The 26452-nt window shown below is 41.5% G+C and overlaps 2 protein-coding genes across 4 annotated transcripts in view; one reads left to right on the forward strand and one right to left on the reverse strand.

Moving 5' to 3' along the window:
• Positions 1-26452, reverse strand: part of LOC118214528 (inactive dipeptidyl peptidase 10-like) — a 126061-nt gene that overhangs the window by 78795 nt on the left and 20814 nt on the right. The window lies entirely within an intron of this gene.
• LOC118214527 lies at positions 10029-17100 on the forward strand. Of its 3 annotated transcripts, XM_035394556.1 has the most exons (5): positions 10029-11609; positions 11725-11754; positions 11847-11972; positions 12233-12328; positions 12422-17100. In XM_035394556.1, exon 5 carries the CDS (start codon positions 12810-12812, stop codon positions 16875-16877), a length of 4068 nt encoding a protein of 1355 aa, XP_035250447.1. In that variant the 5' UTR covers positions 10029-11609; positions 11725-11754; positions 11847-11972; positions 12233-12328; positions 12422-12809; the 3' UTR covers positions 16878-17100. The 3 variants fall into 3 exon arrangements, 2 of the variants coding, with proteins under 2 accessions (XP_035250447.1, XP_035250448.1); XR_004762641.1 differs by lacking the exons at positions 12233-12328; positions 12422-17100 and adding an exon at positions 12067-12133; XM_035394557.1 differs by lacking the exons at positions 10029-11609; positions 11725-11754; positions 11847-11972 and adding an exon at positions 12123-12148.

Consider the following 26452-nt stretch of genomic DNA (forward strand, 5'->3'; position numbering starts at 1 on the left):
AATTTGGTAGGGAATCAGGGTGTATGCAAAATTCATCCATCTTTCATAAGAAGCACATTTTCTGGAGGGCAAACAGTCTAATTTAGATGATTTTTCTCTTTTTTAAATTCATAAGTTTCCTTCCTAGTAGTGTTACTGTGAGTTCAATGCCTTTGTTTTCTATGAAAACAGATGAACAAGACACAGTGGATAATCATTTATAAGTTCTGATACCACAGCGGTTGACACTCACCTGTAAAAATAAAATGTAGTGCCACTGACATTTGAGTTAACCTCTGAGTCATTTTATTACAAGTTATTCCACAGATAGTTGGAGTAAGTTTTTTTTTTTTTTTTTTTTGCCATTTCCAAAGGCAGCACTATATTGCTTCAGTCAACTTGCTGTGGCTGCGCAGAATTCTATATGATTCCTGATGAAAGATTTCCTTCACGGGAACGCCAGCTTCTTGAACATTGGATTTCGGGAGCAAGTTTATGTATCAGAGATTACTGTGCACAAGAGTTTCCTCTACCAGGTCAGCCCCTTGCATCAAAACAAGAGATTGATTAGCTTCCTGTGCTTAGGATTTGGGTCCTTTCAGCAGTGAAGAAACAGTGTCTACTGATGTGCCATGTGGTTGACTACACTTTGACCTCTGCTAGGACCACACACTGTTGCTGTGAATCAGACACAGTAGGTTGAAGGGAAATGTAGGCATGCATACAGGTGCCTTACAGGTGATCTTACTACGCTAAAGTCGAGATGAGATTTAAATCTCAATAATGTGCTTAGAGCCCTGGGTCTCATGAACCATGAGATTACATCTGTTGGATTTTTCTTATGGTGAAAGATGCAAGTTTTATGTCTCTGCATGGACCAGGTGTTGATGCCTTTACTTGGCAATAAACAGACCGATCCTTGATTTCATAGACTTCAGAGGTCCATGTGGTACTGCCAATGAGGTTGAGGTCACCCTTCAGAGATAAAGAAGTTTAGTTTTTTTTTTTTTTTTTTTTTTCTGTACGAGGAACCCTTGTCTTTAGTTCAATCAATTACGTGTCTACCTACATGTAATCACTTAACAGACATACATCCAAAGTTGCATCAACCAATTGTGATGTTTACAGGTTAATTAAATGCTTGGACCATGGTGGTTACATTCATTAGATACTTGTATAGGTTTGTCAAAACATCACATTTCTACTCAACATTCAGGATTTTGTATAAATACACAACCATATTCATCCTCAAATATGTGCCGGCTTTTGTTGTCATGCATGCCGTGATGAAAGTAATCACATCTGTTCCCAAATGCTTGGAACAGAAAGCTGTTTAGCAGCCCTTGTAGAGGAGTATTCATTTGTATTCATTTGCATTAGTCACCCTGACTCCAGACCCCCCTTTCGACGCCTTGCTCTACAGACTAGACTGCAGCTGGAGCCAGCTCACGCTTGCCACGTACAAGACAAAGCTAAATCTTCAACATGCATTGAGAAGAATGAGATCAATCTGACACATTGCGTAGGTTAAAAGCAAGCGTCTTTGAAAACCAATCCCAGAGAGGATATATGCGCTACATCAAACAAGGAAAATGCTGGGTGGGTTTTCACAGGCTGATGAAAATGCCTAGCACCAGTGTGGAGAGGCAGTGTTAGCATATCATATGGTAAACCAGAGCTGTAGTTTTGACATTTTATCAAAAAACTTCACGTCACATACTCTTCAGTGCAGCTTTTTGAACGAAGCGTTCAAAATATGTAAATGAACTAAATGCATTGTTATTGTTACTTTCAAAGATTTACAGTGTACAGAGCTGGCTCACCTTTCCCATTACCAACACAAGGCCCCAGTAGGTTCAAGCGCATTAGCCATTTTGCACCAGAATGCTTGCCCACTGCATGCCGGCTTGATACAATTTGTTTGTTTGACATAATGTTGGCAGAAGCATGACCATATATGCGCTACATATATGCAATTTCAGTTCTGCACATTTTGGGCTCTGTAATTGTTGTAACTGCTATAATCGGGAGAAATGGCTAAATTCTGAATGTCTTACTGAAATCACCTTTTGAGCCCGCACAGTTGATCCAAAAGATCCTCCTGTTTAATTCCAGATATCTCTTCGAGTTGGAACTCCTTCTTCTCCACCTTCTGATTCACTGCTTTCACACCATCTCGGTTGTTAAAGAAGTCACTTGTATTAGACCATTATGTGCACATCTCATTTGGGCTTGTATTATGCTACTGGATGCACTTGTGCTAGCTTATGCACTTGTGCTAACTCATAGTGCTTAAGATGCACTATGAGTTGTCTCTGCCACAGTAACAGCCCAGTATATAAATAATAGTGATAGATACAGTGTGAGACTGACAGCTGTGTGGGCAGCCAGGATTACATCTTCAATAAAGGTCAGATCTCCGCAGGAGCCTCTGGCTACATTGTGCATGAATCAGAAATACATTTTTTTTTTAATAAATAAAAAATAAAAAAAACGAATGTATCTCTAACACATTCGAAGTAGGTTTTTTTTTTTTTTTTAACCCCCGGAAAGAGGAACTATAGAAGGGCCGCATGAGGGCTTGCTCATTTGTACAATTTAGATTCTTTGTGGGATTTACCGCATGATTTTGCCATCTGAAAAATAAGTGAATATGGGCTCCATATCCAGGAATGGCATGTCTAACAAGGATATCAGTCTCTCCAGCCACGCAGTGCATTGCTTTAATGAGCACAGGAAGCATTAGGCTAGTAATAGTGAAAGAGGCACAACTAATGAGTTGCATGAATAACATAATGGAAGTCATAGAATGGGTTGCAGACTACTAATAGGATCTCAAGTACGGCAACTAGGCAACATAACATTTTTCCAACATTAAAGTATACATTCTCGTAATATATTTTTTAAAATGTATTTTCAGTATGCGTTACTCAGTATCATAAAAAAAAACTGCAAGGCACAAATCGTGCCAGCATCACTTATCATTATACTAAATAATTTCTATCTTAACAGTAAACTGGTGTGCACAATATGGTTTGCCGTACTAAAGGGAGCACAACTATGTTGGCAATAAACAGTTCCAGGCATATCGCATTAGGACGACCTGAGAGCTTTACATATGCAGGCAAGTGTCCCAGTAGTTTCATTTACTTTCTGTGTCAATGACCATTACCGTAAAATGATAATACCAAAAGGCCATCAGCTTGTTGGCAGCTTATAAGCCTCACAGTATCAGGGTTTTCTGAAATGAGTACTGATTTCTATTCTAAAGTATATAAACTGAAAAAAAGAACTGATATAACAAGTGCAATGCATTTTGTCCATTGTGCAGTACTGAATGCTTAATAAAATATTGATAACTAGATTACAATTCTTTAAAAATATATAGCTGGTTTTCCGTTTAATATTAATAAATATAACAAAATGTAATATATAGGAGGAGGCCAGAGTTTCTAATTTGAGGTCACAATATACATTGCTCCTATATTATTTATATTCTCATCTCAGCTGTGCATACTGTAACCTTTTGGAGATTTCTCAATCTAGTCATCCTGACTTCCTTTTCTTATTAAGAAAATAAGAAAATTAAATATTTATTTCTCATAAATAAATCCTTGATTCAACATCATCTACTAACCATTATAAATGTATATTAATTGAGTAAAGTACAGTTATAAACTATTTATTAAACATTTATAACTGCAATAAATTAAACTATGGCTCAGGTATGACAGCTAACAATTCTTCTGAAGGTGCAGCAAGTACACAGTAGTCCCATGCTAATTAAGTGTTATAGCTTTCTTTATGCAGAACAGATGACATGCATAGGCCCAAATGAGACATGGGAGCAAATTTAATTTGTTAGGATGTTTGCACAAAGCTTTCTTCTGATGAGGTGACAAACACAAATCCTGACTGGTGATTTGTCTTACATTATCACCATTGCCGCCCATGTGAATCTTTGAATAGTAATTATACAGGAGTTACGTGCTGTGCACTTTTTAAATTACCTCATTTTTCATGCACCTCACAACTCAGCTTTGATTAGGAGTACACAACAAATAATGTCTAATACAATTCAAGGCTTTCGGACACATTGAGAAACGATCCTTAACAGCTGTAGGAGCAGTATTGTGAACAAGATATTTTATAAGCATGTAATAAAACCAAACCCTTGCAAGAGTGTGATGTAATCACAAATGTATGCCTGTCATTTCATGCTGTGTCAACAGGCTAGCTATGGAATGGCCTAATATACTGTATGATTGATGTTTATGAGTGCGGGGACACCGGTTGTAATTTATTTGCCTCATTAGCAGACGGAGACCACCAGCATTGTCATTCAACTAACAGTTATGTTAAAAGAAAAAGTTCTTGAAGACAAGATGGGGAAAAAACTAAGAAAAAAAAAACTATATGAATTTTCATTGGTAAAAACACAGAGTGGTTATAAACCCAGAAGACAGTGAACAGGTTTGTGGTTCTTGATAGCAGCTCTACAACAGACCCGTCATGACTCTGAAGCTCTGCAGAAAAATTTAACCCCCGTGAGAATTTTCATGACACGCTCGTTGAATTTCTCTGACCTGAGCTATAATCAACTTTTTATTATTGTATGTTTGGTGAATGCATTTAGTTGGTTTAATGCTTGGGCAGCCTATAGTGAGTGGCCAAGTGAAAAATGTAATCACTGAAAGAGATTATTTTCAGCCTGATGGGGTTTATCAACATGGTCCGTTACCCTGTGTGTGCAGAGTGCGTACAAGCAATGTTATTGGTGGGAATTCATTAACACCGGCATTCTTATTATCACTAAGGGACATACTGTACGTCAGACACCTCAAAGAAGTTAAACCCCAGAAGAACACAGACACTTTGGTGGGATCAGCACCTGGATTGTGTCCCTACCTGCTCGGGTTCATAACTGAATTATATCTGCTTCGCCTATCGTTAGCATTGTGCTCCTGCCCTGCCTGTAATTTGTAATTTCATGGCTGACACCCCTCCACCCCCACTTAATTAGGCTCTCTACCTTTTGCCAGGAAACTTGGTATGCCCTCCTGAACCAGGAAACATGCCCAAACTAGCTGATTGAGGGGGTAAACAGAAACACCAGGAAAAAAGACAAATGGGCAGGTGCTAATTTTGGTGGTATAGGTGTGCTCAGTCATGACCTCATATTGCTTGATTTCATTCTTCATGCTGGCATATAAAAAGATAAAGCTCATCAAGCAGATGTAAATATCTCTGCAGGAAGGCCTTTGATGCTACAGTGAGACCTCAGTGCTTGTGTCTGTGGTGTCTCTACTGGTGACACTAAAAGGCAGAGTGAACTGGGGGCTATGGAAAGGGCCTGGGTGCAACACTTTACACTCCGAGCTAGCCGCGGATGAATAATGCATTTCATTTCAAAGCCCATGATGCAGTGAACCAGAGCGAGTTAGACAGACCCTTAATGCAGCAGCACTCTAAGGGTGCGCCACACTCCAGTGTAGATTGTGGCAAGCTTCTCTTCTCAGGTCACTGAGCTCAGCGTTATGGCATACACAAATCCATACAAATGATCCATTAGCAAAGAATGAGCAGCAGTGGGGATATAAACCACACCTGTGCCTCTTTGTAGTGTTTTGCCCCATGGTTATAAATGCTCATCAATACCTTATTGATTGTGCTGTACTATTGTACAGATTCACACCACCACACACTTTATTTAGGAATATTTTCAATAATGAATACTTCCTGGTCTACAATTAATGTGAACATTTTGGTTATAGGATAAGTGCAAAGGAAAATGTGACCATAAGAAAGTGCACTGTCTGTAACGTAAATAGTGGTTGTTGTATAAGGGTAGTGTGACTAGTTTACAGCATCACCTGCTAGCAGAGCATCCTTTCATTGGCAAGATAAACAAAATGTCAGGGGCAAACTTCCAAAGGCTATGTTTCCACTGCAGGTAAGTGATCCAAATCTGATTCTTTCCTCAGATGTGACAGATCTGTTTTTTTGAATGGTTTCACCATTCCAGGCTCCGTTCTCCCATATACAAATCCATCTGCACAAAAAGCATTACTGTTATAATTAGCTGACGAATTCAGTCACTTAATTTTGTTTTTATTTATTTCTACATGAACATAATGTGCGATAGAGATGGCACCTTTTGGTATCGTTAATTAATACATGCAGGTAATTTCAGGAGAGCGACCAGTTCACAATGGTATTGGATATGGATATATTTTCAGTGCCTCTGTTAAATGGATAACTCACTTTCTGAGGTTTTTGAGATATTATTTAAGTTTCAGTGTATGTTTTCAACTGGCTCATACAGTTTTTGTGGGCAACAAAGGATATTTTATATATTTAGGGAAGTTTCAAATGACCTGCATTAGCTGAAGTATATTCTTTCTTTAGATCCTGAACTTCCTATGCAGTACCAGCTACTGCAAAGCTGGCAGGTCATCAGAATTGTCTCTAAATATCTAAAATATCCTTCTTGAGCCCGAAAAAAAATGTCTTTATGTCAGTTTTCACAAAATCTGAAGTAATATCAAAAACTGAACTCACTTCATGCAAATAACTCAAATAGGTCAACAGTGCTGAGTGAATAGAAAATAAAAGCACTTACCAGCCGCTGTACTGCATAATATAGCTGGTCAATTAACGAGGTTGAGGACTGAGGACTTAAAAGTAGTCCTCTATCTAGTATTGCATACCAGTAATAACAACAATAAAAATGAATAATAATATAACAAGTTTCAAGTTTCCAGATTAAGATACTGATTAATTACCAAGTAAAGCTTTTAATCAGTTGCCAGCCCCAGTATACAACTATACTGTACACACACACACACACACACACACACACACACACAAAACATTTCCAGCAGGGTAGAGGGAAATAAAAATGTTTTTTATTTACATATTTTATGCATGCAGTTCCGTGCCAGTGACTTTCCTTGCATGGTTAATAAATATATTTTTTCCCAAGGCATATATATCAGCATAAATGTATCCCTTGGACTTTCCCCTCCCGTTACCATTTAAAATAAAGTGTATCAATTTTCAGTCACATGGTTTTAATACTCTTCAGTATTTAATCATTAAAATTTCACTCACATGTTCTTTGGCTAAATTTCAACTGATATCTCCAAATTAGTGTGGACTACTAGCTCCAATTATAAATGTCTATTTATTCTCTTGCTCGTTAATCTTTATTATATAACTTGTATTTAAATGTTTTAATTTTTTGTTTGATCTTGTTTTGTTACTGTTTTTGTCCTGTTAATTTTTATTTAAACTGGAGCCCAATTCAAAAACTAATTGCAGGCAGAAATACCAAGTGGTCATACATATCTGCTTTTTAGGTCAACAGAATAATTCAACAGAAGAAATGCACTAGAGATAAGGATCAAAATGTTTTAGGAGAGATAAAACACAATAATTGCATTGACCGCAGTCTGACTGGCATGTACTAGGGATGCTTTTGTTTCAGTAGCTTGTAGTCTGCCTTTCTACAGAATGTCATGTCCGAATCAGACTTCATTTGACTATAACGAGAGTACATATAAAAATGTAGCAAATAAAATATTGAGCAAGCATTTTAGAGATACTCCACTGAGCAAAGCTCATTAGACAGGCCTGCCTTTTGTTTTAATTATTGGATGGCTTAAAACCATGGCTGTGGAGAGGGACATAGCATGAAATTCAATACATTTGCTATTGTGCTCTTGACATCTGTTAGATGCCATCTGACAACCGTTTTTTTTTTTTTTTTTCTCAAAACTAGACCTGTGCTGGATTTATTTATAATCTTTACTCCTCAGTTTCAAATGCATAATCACATTGTGAAAGCATGTACTATTTCCACAAGATAAATTCACAGGGTTCAGCATGTGCAACCAGCTGCTGTTTCTGTTCACCTTGTGCTGCCATTGCAATTGACCTGTCGACCAGGGGAGCTTTTGCATGACAGAATGTTTCTTTTTCATGATATTGTACTCACTAAAGCCCTCCCAATATTGACATGATTGGCATAGTCAGGATACGGCACTAGGGAGCTGCAAATAGAATAATTGTTACAGTATGGCAATGGTCGACTGAAAAAGAATTATAGATTGCCAACATTAATGAAGTTTGCACATTTTGACCAATCACAGTAGTTGATACAGGTGAATCATAAATAATGTTAGCATTAGTGATCTGATTGGAGGAATTCATAAAAAATAGCTACTAGTGTAACTGTTGATTCAAATTATGACAACTTGAAGCTTCTCAGCAGAAAATAATGCAGTGATGATTGGTAGCAATGGTTGCCAGTATAAAAAATTGCTAGTGAATCATATCCTTCAGTAATATAGAGGACAAGGATTAGGCGCCCCTGCTGTAAACTAAACATCCCTTTGTTTCAGCCTGAAGATCCAATGCACAACACAAGTTTCCACCATGGCTCTCAAATCGGACACACCATTAGGGTCTCTGAGTGTGAATAACAGCCTTACATAAAAAAATATTTAATGAGACCTCGTAAAGACCAAGCGCAAATTCCCTGTACAGGCTGTAAAAGCAGCAAGCAGGACACTATACTTTCTCTCTCTCTCTCTCTCTCTCTCTCTCTCTCTCTCTCTCTCTTTCTCTCTCTCTCTCTCACTCTTTCTCTCAGCCCAAATTGAGGACCAGTTCTACGTGATTCCCCATATTCTGCTCTTCATGAAAAATACATTTACAGGCTCCGCTTTCCTTATTTCTGAGGGAAACAGAGTGTCTTGTCTGACCGGAGCCGTGCATATTCATGAGATTAGCTCAGTACAAATGTCTTACCTACAGAAGGACAGGTACCTATGTGCTGAGAGTATAATTAAAATAGTGCTTTACTGGGCTTAAGCGCTCACTTCAGCTCATGGAATATTAATGATATTGACTGATGAACATGTTAGTCACCAGCTTAGTGATGAAAAAAAAAGAAGAATTATTCATGGACTATCTGTTTGCATGCATATAATTCTGGATTTAAGAGCACTTCAAAACCACATTGTATTAATATAATTTTACTCTGAGGTTAGCTTTTAATGAACAGATATTTTAATAGACATTTACAGAAACATTTATACCTCAAATAAAATGGCAGCTGGATTTACCTGGAATTGTCCTTGGTAAAGGCAGCGTTCTGTGGATGTTAGGCTCCTACCTTAGATAGGACGAGCCAGGGAAGAACTCATAGCAAACTCAGTAAACGCAGCCTTTTCCTAAACAAATGACTGCAAAATACTGCTTAAAAGCTCCTTTGAAGATCGAAGGTATTTGAGTTATTTATCTTTCACTTTCATATCACACATCATAAGCCGGAGGTTCAAATATGCTTCTGTCTCCTACCCTTATTTCTCAGTCCAGTGGCAATATTGATGAGTAAGCACTCAACTTTACAACCACCATCAGTAACAAGACTGAAAAAACAGATCCATAAAGATAACATTAGGCATTAACAGAGATTAAAAGACTATTCTAAAGTGGGTAATAACTGTTTATGTAGTGCTGTCCCACATTAATTATGTTTTATTTTGTGAATGATTTGCAACCTTTTAGGGGTGGAGAAACTGAAAAATTCTCCATAATTTACAAATGCATTTTTTTCGCCCAACGTGTTCTGGATTTGAGCAAACTGCTGTAACAGGAACAGGGGTTACTCTAACAGCTCCATGACCGTATTGAATTGTAGATTTATGTAACTAAGCTGCTATTTCTGTCATGTTTAACAGATTTAATATATTTTTTCTCTTTGATTTCTTCAAACCTGTTATAGAGAGAAATAAGATGCACCTATTGTCAAAATGATTGATCGATCGATACCACGCCCCTTGCCCCGCCCCCTTAATATGGTCCCCCCTCTGATATGGTCCGATTTTCTATGATGTACAAACTGTCAATATTGGAATGATCGGTTTTACCTTTTGAACTCTGCTATGGTTTGGTTGGTGAGGGGGGAAGGGTATGGGGAAAGGGATGGGGTTGTTGTTGTTGCAGCAGCAGGGGGGGGGGGGGGGGGGGGGGGGGGACAGGTGTGGGTGGCCTGTGGAGCGCGGGCCCTGTGGTAAATGGTAAATTTCACACAAGGATAATGTTTTATGTCTTTTCTTTTTTCTGAATACAGGCACAGCCCTTGTTTTCAACAGCCATGTAAGAAAGAAAACATTTCTTACAAACAACTCGATTAGCGTCTATTTCATAATATTACTCGCATTTTGAAAACAAGCCCAGGCATGTTTTCTTTTGGCGTTAGTTTAAAGAAAACAAGCCCAGGCATGTATGCATAGTCTTAACAAGCTGAATCAGGGTGTGTTAAAGTGGCATAAGAGAGGTTTTTAAGAAAGCTAAAGTAGAAAAAAGCACATGCGTTAGTTACTTAGCTGATTTCCTGCGACAAAACAGAAGCGGAGGATCTCTAGGTAGATGTTCACAGCTGAGTAGCGAGGATCAAAATGGCCACAGCGAGCCGGTAAGCATGGACAGAGTTAGGCAGGAGCCACTGTAGCTTTAGAGCAATGCCCCCACACAAAGTTTTGAAGATCCCCATCAATCAATAGGCTGCGACGTTTTGTACGGCGGGAGATGCATGCAGAAGGCACAGGCGTGCCCGTGACACATAGTGGGGATTTGGCGGAACAGGTGGGTTCCCTGTGAAGCGCTGGGGAGGGGGGTGAGTACACAGACACGTGCGGACACAAACGGTGGGGTGCCCTGTGAAGCGCTGGGGAGGGGGTGAGTACGCCGACACTTAGTTTCATAGTGTGGGTGGCCTGTGGAGCGCGGGCCCTGTGGTAAACGGTAAATTTCACACAAGGATAATGGTTTATGCCTTTTCTTTTTTCTGAATACAGGCACAGCCCTTGTTTTCAACAGCCATGTAAGAAAGAAAACATTTCTTACAAACAACTCGATTAGCGTCTATTTCATAATATTACTCGCATTTTAAGCCTTTAAAAAGGGGTTTAAGTGGAGATTGCACACGTTAGATACCATATAAGCGGGTATAAAACATATTGAATAATTACACTGATCTTCATAAAATGTTGTATTAAAAATATTTTTAGCTAAAGCTTACATTGACATCACGTGTTGGTACAAATGGATGTTTATGGTGTGCTCTAGCTTCTGTGAATCCATGCACATGGCAAAGGCATCCCTGCTTTTCCAACAGGGCGAGTGCGCTGATGGTTTTATAAATGAATAAAGATAATAGAGATAATAGGGGTTTTTTATACACCCCCATGTCAGAAATAAAACATGGGGATGCTAGCTACTTCATTTTTAAGTCTTTTAAAAAAAAAAAAGGTTTAAAATTGTGTACGTTAGGGGCTATATAGATGTGTTTGGTATCTATAGGCTGCAAAATATTTGAACGAGGTCAAAATCTTATTGAATAATTATACAGGATTTTGTAAAGCAGTGTATTTCAAACTACTGTTTATAACTAAATATTTTATTTTTCATTGAGACACCGCCCTAAAAGTGTCAAGGGTGGGGGTTTGGGGGTTACAAACCATCCATAAATTAGGGCCAGGACACAGCTTCTTTACTTTGGTGAGAAGTTATCAAACCACAATCAAGAATGTCTGGAGTCGACTTTTACGATGTATCCTGTAAGTACCCACATTTATTTGAGTTTCTTTTTCTAATTCTCTAGAATAAATACACTTAACGCAAAAGCCTGGTAAAGCTAAAGTTTTTTTGTTTTTTTGTTTGTTTTTTAAACAGATACGCCCAGCACTCAAGTCATGAACGAAGGTGGGTCAGCAATTTGCATATGCATTAACAACAACACTGTTCATTGGCCCGCCTTTTGAGTTTGCTTATAAAACAGGATGACTTTTTACCAGTTCTAGAGATCTTGACAACGGATGAAGAGCTGGTGCCAAGCCTACCAACAAATCCACAAACACCGGAGCAAGTGCGGATCAACCCTGCCGAGGAGAGCGCAAGCTTATCGACACCTACACTTATTTGTAAGAATCCTTTCTTTAAACCTTAAACCTTTCCTTTGTTTAGTATGTTGGTTGAAGGATTTACAGTTATTTACAGATATTCTTCCTTATACAGGGCGAGAAGAACCAGAAACAACTTTTGAAGAGGGGAAAAAATCCCGTCTAAAGCTCAACAAAAAAAAGGAGACTTTTTAGCGGTGAGAATTATTTCAAATATCTTTGTCACCATAATGTTGTTTTGTATACAATTTAGACAAAAAAAAATGAAACTATTTCCACAGAATCAGGTACTGAGAACCACGTGGCAGAGAGGGCCTTGGGAGAAACGGTGGTGAAACAGATCACAGCACAAAAGCCTATACAGATTGAAGAGTGCGGTAAGTCTATTAAGAACTTGTGGTACTTGAAAGTTTTTTGATGAAAAGTATGGTTTGAAACTAAAGCAGCTAAATATTGGTGCTTTTCTGCAGTAACAGCTGAGGAAACCAATCAACAGACCAGAGAAGCACACCTCCAGGAGCAAACATTTGAGGAATCCCCTGGCCACAGAGAGGACGGCAGTGCTGAGGAAAGAAAACAACAGGCCCGAGAATCACACCTCCAGGAGCAACCAGCTGCCCAAACAATTCTCCAGAAGCCAGAGGACGCCGAAAGACAGCCCTTTAAGGTCTCAGTCCATTTGGAAGCTCTGAAAATCTTCAATCGTGAGTTACATTTGGCTGAACAACGTCTCGCGGTGTTGAAGGAGTCTGAGTCTCATCTGTTTGAACAGCGTCTCGCAGTGCTGAAGGAGTCTGAGTATCGTTTGGCAGAACAGCGGCTTAAGGTGTTTCAGACAATCTTTGAGAAGTATTAGCAATGGCACAGAGGCAACAACCAGAGCAGTCAGGCAGGGCACACAGCACAGAGAACATTAACACACAAATTTTACATGCAATTCAAGCTATAACTCAAAACAACAGCCCACAAGCTGCTGAAAACATTCCAAATGTTTTTATAAACCCAAATCTGCTACAGCTTGTTAACAATATTAACCATGACACTAATGACATGCATGAAATGGCTGGTGATTACTTTGAGCGGTTGAACGAGGCTTTGGCAAACCTTACCGCCGGTGATGGTGCACTAACCCCTGCAGCAGACTCTCTTGGTTTTCTGAACGATGCTTTAGAGCGACTAAACCAGGAAGGGGGGAATCTTAATGAATCACCACTAACGCCTACCTCTGATAACCCACAAGGTTCTGGTGATGTGCATGCTGCCGCGGCTAATAGTAATGATGATGATGATGGTGTGGTGACTTGTGGTCCTGACATGGTAGTGGTGCAAAGGCCCTCCTTTAATTGTGTCGAAATTAGGCAACGGTTTAACTTTGCATCCTTGCACGACGTGGACAGCTATGAGGACTTCTATAATGTGTTGCTAAACTTACTTGACCATGTATTGTATAGAGCTATGCAGCTGGCTAGACCCAATGACGTGCTTCAGCTGGAGTTGCGTGGTGACACCCTGTCTGAGGGGGTGTCCATAATTGCTAATGGCGCTAGTGTCGATCTGGACACATTTTTGGGTATGGTTGGGGATCTGGTTCAGAGCAATTTTGAAATCCTTTCTGATGATACATTGGAACTGGTGGTTCAGATAGTTCAAAACCCAAATGGTGGTGTCCGTAGAAAAATAGCCACATGTCTCAGAAATGAGATTTTAAGAAAAAAACTACGGCATCTATTTGTAAGCCACAACGTTGAGAATAACCTCTGCTTTGCCATTTGCTTGTCTCAGATGTTAAACCCGGAATTTACGTTAGAGCGGGTGGAGCAAGACGCCGTACATTTGCAGACGTCTGTAGGCCTGGGCGTGCAGGATATGGTGTCTTTTTCAGACATACAAAAGTTTGAACAACTGTTAAAGGTCAAAATTGTTGTGTGGTACCGTAATGCTCAGAATGTCTTTTGCAAATTTCAAACAAACCCAGAGCCGCATCCAAAAACAGTGTTTTTGTACCTAGAAAACGAACATTACTTTGGTATAAAGTCGTTGAAAGGTTTCTTAGGCAGTGCGTACGTGTGTGCTTACTGTTACACACCTTTCACAGCAAAAGCTAACCACCACTGCAAATACTACTGTAATGTTTGTTTTAGTGCTGAATGTTCTTCGCACCCTTTAAAATCGGTAAAGTGTAAAGACTGTAGACGTATATGTCGGTCCGCCTTTTGTTACACAGCGCATAAAGTCACCAAAATGAATAATGCTACGTGTAAAATGAGCGCCCCATGCGACACACACAAGTATTGCGAACAGTGTGGCAGGATGTACATCATCAGTTCTAAAAAACCTGTGCCACATCGTTGTAGTGTGCGGCGTTGCGTCAACTGTAATGATGAGCTGGTTGCTGATAGTAGACATGCTTGTTACATTCAGCAAGTCAAACCTGAACAGCCGAGCGAGCGCTATGTTTTTTACGATTTTGAGTGCCGACAGGATGACGGTGTACACGTCGCTAATTTTATATGCTGTATCGATTTTAACGGGGTGCGTTGGACAGCAGCAGGTGACGGTTGTGTGGAGGCCTTTACCCGTCGGTTCCGTACCCCGAAATACAAAGGGTACACATTTATTGCACACAATTCGAAGGGTTATGATGGCTACCTAATCATGCAACACTTAATTAAACAAGGCGTCACACCATCCATTATAGCTCAAGGCAGCAAACTGCTTTGTATCACCGATGACGCATTTGAACAGCGGTACATAGATTCTCTCAGCTTCCTCACAATGAAGCTGAGCGCCATGCCATCGGCTTTAGGCTTTGAAAATGCCAAAAAGGGCTACTTTCCACACTTTTGGAACACCGTCGCTAATCAAAATTATACAGGCCCGTACCCACCCCCTTTATACTATGGTTCCAACACCATGTCAGAAAAGGAGAGGTCTGAGTTCATGCAATGGTACGCAACCGTATCTGGAAGGGTGTTTGACTTTCGCAAGGAGATGTCTGAGTATTGTATTAATGACGTGGTCATTTTGCGGGAGGGGTGTCTGAGATTTAGACGCGAGGTACTCAGCTGCACCGGTCTTGACCCTTTTCAGGGTGTTACAATAGCTTCTGTATGCATGAAACAATTCTGCACAAGTTTTTTGCCCAAAGACACACTGGCTATCACTACGCCTGACAATTACATTCTCAAGCAAAAGTCTTTTTCAACACCGGCAATTCAGTGGTTAGAATATCTGAGCCATCGTGACAATGTTTTCATACAGCATGCTTTGAACCGGGGGGAGGTTAAATTTGGGCCGTACTTTTTAGACGGGTATTCAGAGGTGGGGGGTGTACGTACAGCCTTTGAGTTCCACGGCTGTCTGTTCCATGGCTGTCCTCAGTGTTTTGATTCAAACACCATTAATCCGCTCACAAAACAAGATTTTGGCTCCATGTATCGAAAATCTCAAGAAAAAATTGATATTCTGCGTAGCACCTACAATCTGCATGTGGTTGTTTTGTGGGAGCACGAATGGGTGAGACTAAAAAAGGAGAGCCCCGAGGTACAGACATTCCTGCTTTGTTCTGATTACCCAGAACGTCTGGAACCACGTGATGCTCTGTTTGGCGGTAGAACTAATGCTCTTCGGCTTAAATATAAGGTGCAAGAAGATGAGCAGATCCATTACTATGATTTTACCAGTCTCTACCCTTTTGTGAACAAGACTAAAGTCTACCCTACAGATCACCCCACCATCATCTTCCGTGACTTTGAACCGATTGAAAACTATTTTGGTCTGATCAAAGCCAAAATATACCCACCTAGGGATCTTTACCTACCCGTGCTACCTTACAGGGTGTCTGGAAAATTAATGTTTCCCCTCTGCAGGTCCTGCGCCGTGTCTGAACATCAAGGCAAATGTGTACATTCTGACGAGGAGCGTTCTCTCACCGGAGTCTGGTGTAGTATCGAACTAGCCAAGGCTGTTGAGAAGGGGTACCAGGTTGCCAAGATTTTTGAAGTTTGGCATTTCCCACAGCGCTCTGATTCGCTCTTTAGCGGCTACATAAACACACATTTAAAGGGTAAACAGGAAGCCTCTGGGTACCCTTCATGGGTGTCTAATGATTTGGACAAAGACAGATACATGCAGAGTTATTTGGAAAAGGAGGGTATACATTTAGACCCCAGCAAAATTTGTGTCAATAAAGCCAAAAGACAAATTTCTAAACTTTTTCTGAACAGCCTTTGGGGTAAATTCGGTCAGAGAACAAACCAAGTTAACACCGCCTTGATCCATGACCCGGAGCAGTTTCTGTTGTACATGTTTTCCAAAGAGTATGACATCTCACATTTTTCATTTATTACAGAGGATGTGGCCCTTGTGCAGTGGCGTTATGCCAAGGGTTTCTCAAAACCACCCAAATACAGTAATGTGCTTATAGCGGCATTCACCACCGCTTACGCACGCCTTGAGCTTTACAACCTCATGGACAAATTGCCTGACAGGGTTCTGTATCATGACACAGATTCTGTAATCTTTGTGAGTCGGCCAGGTGACTGGGTGCCTCCGCTCGGGGACTTTTTGGGTGAGTTGACGAGTGAGCTGGACACCGGCGACCACATTGTGGAATTTGTTTCAGGGGGCCCGAAAACATATGCTTACAGAACACGGGGAGGTAAAACATGCATGAAGGTGAAAGGTATAACACTACATCATACTAACACGCAGGTTGTTAACCTTTCATCCCTCACTGATTTGGTAGATCACTATGTGTCTCACAAAAATGACCCCGCCAAGGAAGTCGCCACAACCACACAACAGATTGTTAGGGACAAAAAAGCTTTCATTCTCAGGAACCGCACAGTCTCTAAAAGATTCCGTGTGGTTTACAACAAGCGAGTTTTGCTCCCGGACTTCCAGACATTGCCATATGGATACTAAACCAGTGTCAGAGGGTGAGGGTTTTGACAGCCGCCTACAACACCCCTTTTCCTGCATCATTTCAGGCCCTTCAAACTGCGGTAAAAGTGTTTTTGTCAAAAGACTGCTGGAAAATGCCCATAATGTGTTGTCCTCTGTGCCTCAAAATATTGTGTGGTGTTACACTTGTTGGCAACCGCTGTATGATGATATACTTTGTAAAATAAAAAATGTACAGTTTGTAGAAGGACTCCCTGAATCTTTGACTGATGAAACGTTGCTGCCTTTACACAAAACCAATTTGATCATCATCGACGACCTGATGGAAACAGCCAGCGAGAGCACAGAGGTGGAAAAAGCTTTTACCAAGTATACACACCATAGAAACTTAAGTATTATATATTTAGTACAAAACCTTTTTTTTCAGGGTAAAAAGAGTCGCACGATAAATCTTAACGCCAACTACATTGTTCTGTTCAAAAATCCTCGAGATAAAATGCAAGTGAATATTTTAGCGCGACAAATGTATCCTAGACATTCCAAGTTTTTCCTTGAATCTTTTGAAGATGCGACCAGAAATCCTTACGGTTATCTTTTGGTGGACTTAAAAGCGCAGACACCAGAAGAGTTTCGCCTCAGAAGTGGTTTGTACCCTCCAGAGTGGCCCGTGGCTTATGTACTAAAGAAAAAGTAATGTCGGCACGTATTAAACGGCACTGGCCGCTTTTAAAAGCTCTATTTGAGGGCAATGCGCAGCAAAGACATGCCATTTTACAGTCGGCTTCTCCGGAACTCATAAACACAATTTGTGAAATAGCTCTCAATGTTTTACGTGGTAATATACCCCTAACGGATACTCAGCTGAAAAAATTAAGGAAACAACGATCGAGGATTAAACTACTTGCTAACAAAAAAAACTCAGTCAAAAAGAAGAAGAAAGTAATTAATCAAAAAGGGGGATTCCTTCTACCTCTGCTGAGTGTCGCAATACCCTTTCTAACAAGTTTGATAACGTCACGCAGTGGTTAAGCCATGGAGAATGCTCAAAAGATGTATCTAGTACCCCAAAAACAACTGGATAAATTAAAGAATCTCACTTATACACCAGAGCCAATCCGTCAAACTGTTGAAAATGAATTGGATCAAACCATACGCGGCATCTTAGCAAGGACTGATGTAGGACCTCATGAGAAGGCAAAGCTGTACACCGCTGTTTTACAAAGATTCATAGCTCTTGTCAAGCAAGGTGAAAAAGAATCAACTCAATTAACATTATCATTTCCCCCTGCTGGGGGTTCAGAATCAGAAGTCAAAGATGGCCCAACACCCTCTAGCGGTGTTACCGATACTGAAGATGCCCAGCTGGTTCAGGACGTTATACAAAGCGTGCCATCTAGAAGCAAAAAAAATGCCACCTACGTCTTAGAAAAAATGGCTAAATCCGGAAATGTTGCAACATGGAACGACAAAGGGGAGTTTGTCTTCAAGGGTAAAGCGGTAACCGGCTCGCATATGTTGGATCTAATAAAGAACGCTACAGCGCCTCACAAGGTTGCCGATCATAGACGACCCCTGGGGTGGCAAACATTTATTGAGGCTTTAGCCACAATTAATATGCCTCTTTCTGTCATTCCTAATCACGGTGTACGCAGCACGATAAGCTCGCACAAAAAATTACCAATAGCAAGCCGAACCCCGTTGAAAACTCGAGAGGACTATGAAATCCCAGAGCCTGCTTTTTCAACCCCAGTTTTAGACCGTTCAACATGGTTAGATTTTTAACATGTCTAGTATAAATGATACGCTGTGACAAAAAATGTAATTTTGATTCATGTTTATTTGATTTAATAAAATTACGTTACGTTTTACTTTCAAACCTGTGTCTCTTTACTTACTCTTTACAAGCATGACATTTTTTAAAGGTTTTAAAAGAGTTTACAGTCTGTATACACGATAACATATTTTTCATACATTTATCCAGATATATTTTATCAACATATTTTGAAACCATTGCGTCATTCATTTTTAAATGATCAGAGTATAATGACATGATTCTGCTAAAAGGGGTTCCTTTGGCCCTGTGGTGTAAGTAAAACACACAATGCTGGCCACACGTCGCGCTGAGCGGGTCTTGCACTTGCACCGTGTTGTAAACAATCCGCTCGCAGTTCTTGTGCAGAAATTTACTGATACTGTCTGGGAAATATTCATAGTCCGGAGGGTTACCGTAGGAGTCAAAGAATTCACCCGTTTTATCCGCACACATATACAGAGCTAGCCAGTGTTCTCCAGGCTTATTTCGGGGGTGCGTATTCACAATGTACAAAGCGGGGAAATTATGCAGGTTATTATCCGGTAGCTCGTCGCAGGCCAACACCCCTTTAAAGTCTTTTCCCGTATGTGGGTTGTTACTCAAAACGGCTGCTAATTCTCTGGTGTTCATGATTAATAATAGTCATACAGCACGTTCCTCCTCTGGTTCACTTCAATGATATTGTCGAAACACGCATAAACTACCATATTTACGGTTCTGGGTAGCGCGTTTCTGAATCTCATTTCCAGTCGCATGTTTCCCGTCTTGATCAGGGATAGATGCTGACTGCAACCTTCATCAGGGGTCAGATTGAAAGCATAAAGCGTGTAACCGCTTGTATATTCTTGACGATTTATTAACAAGGGCTGGTCCTTCAAATGTCTACCGGTAGCGAGGACCAGGCTATAAAACTCTCGAATAGCGCTACTGTTTTGATAATCAGGTTGAAATGGCTTGGCCGGAAACTGCTGCCCATCAACATACATTGCCACAAACTCTGCGTTATAGTGTTGGAAATTAAACGGGTTCTTGTTGTAAACCCCTGTAAAGGCGTCGTTATCAACCAACCCTATAATTACCGTTTTTGGTAGCTGCCCCAAAAATAAATTCTCCTGATTACAAACTCGACTACCTGAGGCTAATGAGAAAGTCTTCATGCTGACCCGATCAATAGGATATTTTATATTAGTGGTCAATAGCGCCTGCGCATGTCCGAGCTTCACAGCTGGGGAGACGCTGACCTTTTTTACAAATAGTGCGGCCGACACCATTTTAAGCTTGTATTGACGGTCATCTGCAGTCATTAGACAGAACTCGTCCTTACCCCGAACCATTTTAATTTTAATATCGACACCATTTATCAACATCCTCTCCTGAAAAAACATGTCCGCGTGTATGTGTCCGAGCATTTCAAAAGTTTTGCTCTCTGCGGTATATAGGGCTCTGTTTTTCAGGCCCGTGTTGTCACCTTCTGTGCTTGTATCCTCCATATGTCCGCTGGTATCTTTATAAAAGAGCCCGGCTGTGAACTGGTTAGACAGTGTCTCATGCCCATAATTCAGTAGACATTCCATAACAGCCCGGTAGGGGTAAGTATTGCTAGACTGACTCACCAGTCGGTCCCCCAGTGAAACATCCACTTGGGAAAAAATGGTCGCTAGGGGGTAATTAATCAGTCCGACATTGTCAGCTGCCGCAATGTTAGTACCATCTGCGCGGGTGATCTTACAGCGAAGGTATAAAAGTGTATTGTTCAAGTCAATGTAATCTTCACCATTACCAGCAATAAAGAACTCTAGAGGTCCTGTGTCTGAAATGGCTGACAGTGGGGGCACCTCTACATAGATGTTCTTCTCAATGCTTGTTTGTGTATACGGCACTGCAAAAAGATCCAGTTCCGACTTCATGCATTCCCCCGACATGTTGTGTATGTAGGCCATTTTTAAAAAATGTATCTACTTTTCCTTGTAACCTTCTTCTTCTTTGTGTGCTTTTTCACCCTCCTCTTGCTTTTACCAACTGTGTGCCGAATGCTTGACACCTTCCGTTTTTTAGACTTTGACATGTTTGAGACACGCCCCCCTGGAGGTCTTTTCTGTCTACGTCGCGTCATCACCATGAGCCCTGATCCTTCCTGGTCGCCCGTGTTCAAACGACTTGTCACAACATTAGTGATCACATCCTTGGCTATGTTCTTAGCTGCAGAGGCCAAATGGGGTTTGGCTATATTGAGTCCTTTCTTTAGTAGCGGCAAAGCCATTCGGAACAATCCTCGAAAAATACCACCAAGACCCCCACCATACATAACACTCCCACCACTAAACCCCGGCAAACCATTACCCGCTTGCGCCGTATAATAATCAACGTATCTGTATGGATCTATGGGTAGGCCAGACCTAGCCATCTTTTACTCGTGATAATGGTGCTTCACCGGCCTGAAGTGCAGCTTTGCTATGACTTTCCCGTAACGGAAATTTACGTTCTGGTTCTGGTCCGTTTTCAGTTCAATTGTAATGTTGTCAATGTGCTTCTTGCTCACAGGTACGTAGTGTGGCTTCTCATACGAGATTGTGATGATGTCGCTGTTTGTTCCAGATATATGTACATTTCGTAGCAGGGGTACAAAACTGTCACCAACACGTTGGTAGTCGATAACGTCCGTGTAGACGTACAGTGTGTAGAACCCGGCGCTGAGGTCGACAGGGTGTGGCGCCACCGGTTTAGAGGATGTCAAGTTGACGCCTGGTTCAAGACCGAGCATCCTAGCTATTTTTCCTTCAGCCGACAATGAGATGTGTGGCTCGCATACGATGTAAATTTTGTTTTTTATAGGACCATATGCAATTTCAACTCCTTCCAGCATGGGTTCAGAATTGTGGTTCATTTCAGCCAGTAGAATGGGGATATTCTTGTAATACCCGCAACTAATTGAATGAGCTATTCTAGTTTTTTTGATATGATCGTACGTATAAAAAGCACAGTCATCACGTGTTATTGTACTCCAAGTGTGTGGGTACTGGATTTCGGCTAAGCCAACCTCCCACTCCCCACGCAGTTCAATGGGTCTGGCAAACTTGGTTGTATAGCTTGAAATTTTGTTCTCAGGGTAAATGCTCAAAGACGCATTACTCGGGAGAGTAACGTAGAAACCTGTATCCTCCATGGTTGCCTAATGCGTTTGTAGGGTCATGTAAGCTTTTCAAATAACTTATTGCCTATATGTCCTAGATGTCAGACACATGGCTTGCCGGTATCCAACTGTTGAACTTTTCAGGCCAGCCGACCCATTTGACTAAAACCAGCTTTTTACCCTTCTGTTTCTTCTCCGCTACTATCTTTTCAACCTTAAACGTTTTGTCTTTGCCCACAATAACCTTCTGTAATTCCTTCTCATAAAACGTGCCTTCGATGTTTTCGCCGTCATAATCCTTCAACCTATATACTGGCGGGGTTCTGTGGACCCTTTCAGCCACAGTGAAATATTCATCTGTATATGTCTGTTCATAGCCTTTTGCAAACTTTCCACGCACTTTGGAAACTCTGACAGAGTCACCCTCCTCAAAATTAAACTTTAGCTGTTTAGGTCTTTTTAGAAGCAGACTATACATATTTTTGAACACTTTAAAATTATTAGTTTCATTTACTTCAACAGGCTTCATTTTAATTGTACTGTGGTAGCTGTTATTGTATGACCAGACCAAATCTTTTACAGCGTCTATGTACCGTCTAGTGTTGTGCGCTGTGAAGTAACGCCACATCCTCGTTTTCAAGGTTCTATTAAACCTTTCCACCACAGAAGCTTTCACATCATTATTTGTGGCAAAATGTGTTATGCTGTATTTCTTCATCAGCTTTTGGAACCCCTTGTTGAAAAATTCTTTACCCTTGTCAGTTTGTAGTTTTTTAGGTACACGTCCTTGTGAGAGAATGTCTTCAAAGGCCTGAGCCACTTTCGCCCCACTCTTGTTCTCAAGAGGACAAACCCAAGCAAATTTAGAAAAGATATCTATACATGTCAACATAAATTTTACATCATTGTTATGTACAGATAAACTAGACATGTCAACTAAATCAGCCTGCCACTGGGAATCAATATTCATCACAAAAACCCGATTCCTCTTGAAATGTACTCTGGCGGGTTTATGTAAAGTATATGCATCCTCACCCTGCAACCATTCTTTAACTTTCTTGTCAGACGCCCTATGCCCGGCTGTTTCAAGCAAGCCCCTTTGCAGACGTTCTTTACCCCCATAAGAACCAGGATTTTCTGGCGAATAATAAACAGACTTCATACACTTCTCATCAGCCATCCTTACAACTAATGCAATAATGATACAAGATATTGAAAAACAAGGCTTTTATTTTCAAAGTGTTGTACAGAAACTCCCCATGAATATAAAATGCCGCATGTATACATTGGACATGCGCTCAAGAATTTGACACCCTTCAAAGAGCTGTTTCTAAACAAGAATCAAGCGGTAGGGTGTCAGCAGACCACAGTTCAGGCTGGAGAGCGTTCTCAATGTCCCAGAATTCTCTCCTGACATCGTTGATGATTTTATCACTCTCGGGCCCCAGGTATGTCTGGTTTATCCCCCTCAGCTTCTCTCTGATGTATGGTTCCTCCTTGAGTTCCGAAACCAGGACATCGACGGCTCCCTGAATTCGGGCTGGTGCTGGTTTAAGGCCCAGCACGCTGAGAGCTTTGGCTATTAGGACCGCCAACCAGGGCTGCTTCAGTTTTTCCGTCAGTTTGTCAAAGTTGTCCGTGAAGTAGTAGGGGTCAGGATCGTACAAGCAGGTGTGGCGCCTCTGGCTGGGGTGGTTCACAGCACAGCCTGTACAGTCATTTCTCAAATCGTCCTCAATAACATGGTCCAGAATGCAGGCGGTCAAAGACTTTATGATGTTTATCGCTGTGGTGGTTATGCGCCCGTCCACTTCAGCCGTTTGCATCGGGTGGTCGGTTGGTTTGGTGTGCCTGCTGCAGCATGGTGTGTCGTATGCCTCCATGTCCATGTCCGGATCTGACTGCTTTGCTGGTGAATAGGTAATATCCATTTTTACAGATTTACCCCCCAGGTCCTGCAACAAGTTTTTGTTGAGATCTTCAGCAGCGGATGCCGCTGCTGCCGCTACTGCTGCTGAGGCGGCCGGAGCTGCAGCTGATGGCTCTGCAACAGGTTGCTGGTCGTTGTCGTCATATCCCCAAGATTCTGCGGGCTTGGGGTGTTGGAAAAGCGCGGCCGTACGTAAAGGCTTATACATTGTCTTAACCTTGGTTGAAGTTCTGGTGTCGACTGTGAAAACCTTGAAATTTTGTGACTTTTAAGGACCATCGCCCCACCTAAAGGTGTGGCCGGGGCGGGGTCTGTGTGTGCTTGCCCATATATGGTTAAATATTTTAAGTAACTATATAAGATGACGCTGTTGTAAGTTTTTTTTTTAAAACATAACATTTATTGAAAAATAATCATTTGCAAAAGGCACATTTATTTTGAAAATGTACAGACAACAAAATGATTTTAAAAAGAAAAGGTTTTATTTTTAAAAGCACATATTAATCACCAAAAAACAATAAAAGACACAGTCATGACATTCTATACAGTCTACAACTTCATAATATACATGGCCTAAATGTGCGTAGACATTTCAAAACAGTTTTTACGATTGTTAAATCTTCATTTCCTCAAACCTCCGACACAGGTTAATTTTCACAGAGTCAAATGAGCTCAAAAGCCGGTGGTCTTCAAAAATTTTATCGGCTTGAGCAAGCGCGTTGTTCAATAGATACAGTTCTTCGAACAAAAAGAATGCGCTGTTACCAACCGAGTCTGTTAAAGCACCTCCGTTTTGAAAAAGGCCTCCCCAAATGATCAGGCCTCTTTTCCCCATCCACATTTGCGGCATCGCCTCCACGGTGATCCATCGTTGACGCGTAGCATCGCTGGTCCGGCTTAAAAATGTACTTTTGTCTTTTAAACCGGTTGCTACATTCACATAGCATCTTCTAAAATCGCCCCAGTCACAAGCCTCGCACACGGCTCCGCGAGTGTTAATAGGGCTGTACGCCTCATCAACATGCAGGTTGAAAAAACAAATTTTTGGAGCATCTCCATCCACGTCAATATGATAACCGCAGCGGACACCCTCCGGCATCGCCCCCCATTCGCTGTGTAGAACCCCGGCATGGACTCTTGCCAACGCTGCAAAAGGCTTCTTTGGGCACCGCAACACCGTCTGCGGCTCGGGCATCACTTCTTCTCCAGAGGTAGGTGTTGAAATTTCAGCGGTAGACATGTTCGTAGGCTACACAGAGCTGATGTCCGATTCTGACAACCGTGTTGTGCAAAGGCCGTTGCTGTGAGATCTTCAACACCTCTGCTATGGCTTCCAAACCAATAGACTTTATACACATTCTGAAAAGAGGGCGTGATCCTGTTTGCACCCCCCAAAATACTAAATCAGAGCGGGGCAGGCCTATGTGTCCGCACGTGTCTGTGTACTCACCCCCCTCCCCAGCGCTTCACAGGGCACCCCACCGGTTGTGTCCGCACGTGTCTGTGTACTCACCCCCCTCCCCAGCGCTTCACAGGGAACCCACCTGTTCCGCCAAATCCCCACTATGTGTCACGGGCACGCCTGTGCCTTCTGCATGCATCTCCCGCCGTACAAAACGTCGCAGCCTATTGATTGATGGGGATCTTCAAAACTTTGTGTGGGGGCATTGCTCTAAAGCTACAGTGGCTCCTGCCTAACTCTGTCCATGCTTACCGGCTCGCTGTGGCCATTTTGATCCTCGCTACTCAGCTGTGAACATCTACCTAGAGATCCTCCGCTTCTGTTTTGTCGCAGGAAATCAGCTAAGTAACTAACGCATGTGCTTTTTTCTACTTTAGCTTTCTTAAAAACCTCTCTTATGCCACTTTAACACACCCTGATTCAGCTTGTTAAGACTATGCATACATGCCTGGGCTTGTTTTCTTTAAACTAACGCCAAAAGAAAACATGCCTGGGCTTGTTTTCAAAATGCGAGTAATATTATGAAATAGACGCTAATCGAGTTGTTTGTAAGAAATGTTTTCTTTCTTACATGGCTGTTGAAAACAAGGGCTGTGCCTGTATTCAGAAAAAAGAAAAGACATAAAACATTATCCTTGTGTGAAATTTACCATTTACCACAGGGCCCGCGCTCCACAGGCCACCCACACCTGTCCCCCCCCCCCCCCCCCCCCCCTGCTGCTGCAACAACAACAACCCCATCCCTTTCCCCATACCCTTCCCCCCTCACCAACCAAACCATAGCAGAGTTCAAAAGGTAAAACCGATCATTCCAATATTGACAGTTTGTACATCATAGAAAATCGGACCATATCAGAGGGGGGACCATATTAAGGGGGCGGGGCAAGGGGCGTGGTATCGATCGATCAATCATTTTGACAATAGGTGCATCTTATTTCTCTCTTGTTATAATGTGGAGTCCCATTTCTCCTCACAGTGAAATAAGCGAGAGTAAACAAAGACACCAGCCGGGTTAATGCGCTACCATGTAGTGTTAAAAGACTTAGGAGAGAGCGAACTGCACGTTCCATTACAGTTTGCTGCTTTGCGTTGGGTCTCATGGCTGCAACGCCTATGCTCACATGCACATCAGCAGGTAATAAATCACTTTGAAAATACCCAAGTGCTTAGGAGAGGTCTAAGGGTGCAGGTTGCTCTACAACAAAGCCCTACATTTACATTTACATTTACATTTATAGACATTTTGCAGCAGTAGTCTTAT

This window comes from Anguilla anguilla, chromosome 15 (assembly GCF_013347855.1).
Source record: "Anguilla anguilla isolate fAngAng1 chromosome 15, fAngAng1.pri, whole genome shotgun sequence".
NCBI lineage: Eukaryota > Metazoa > Chordata > Actinopteri > Anguilliformes > Anguillidae > Anguilla > Anguilla anguilla.

What these genes read in the sequence shown, in the direction of transcription:
- LOC118214527 (XM_035394556.1), top strand. Translation starts at nt 12,810, where the DNA reads ATGGCACAGAGGCAACAACCAGAGCAGTCAGGCAGGGCACACAGCACA.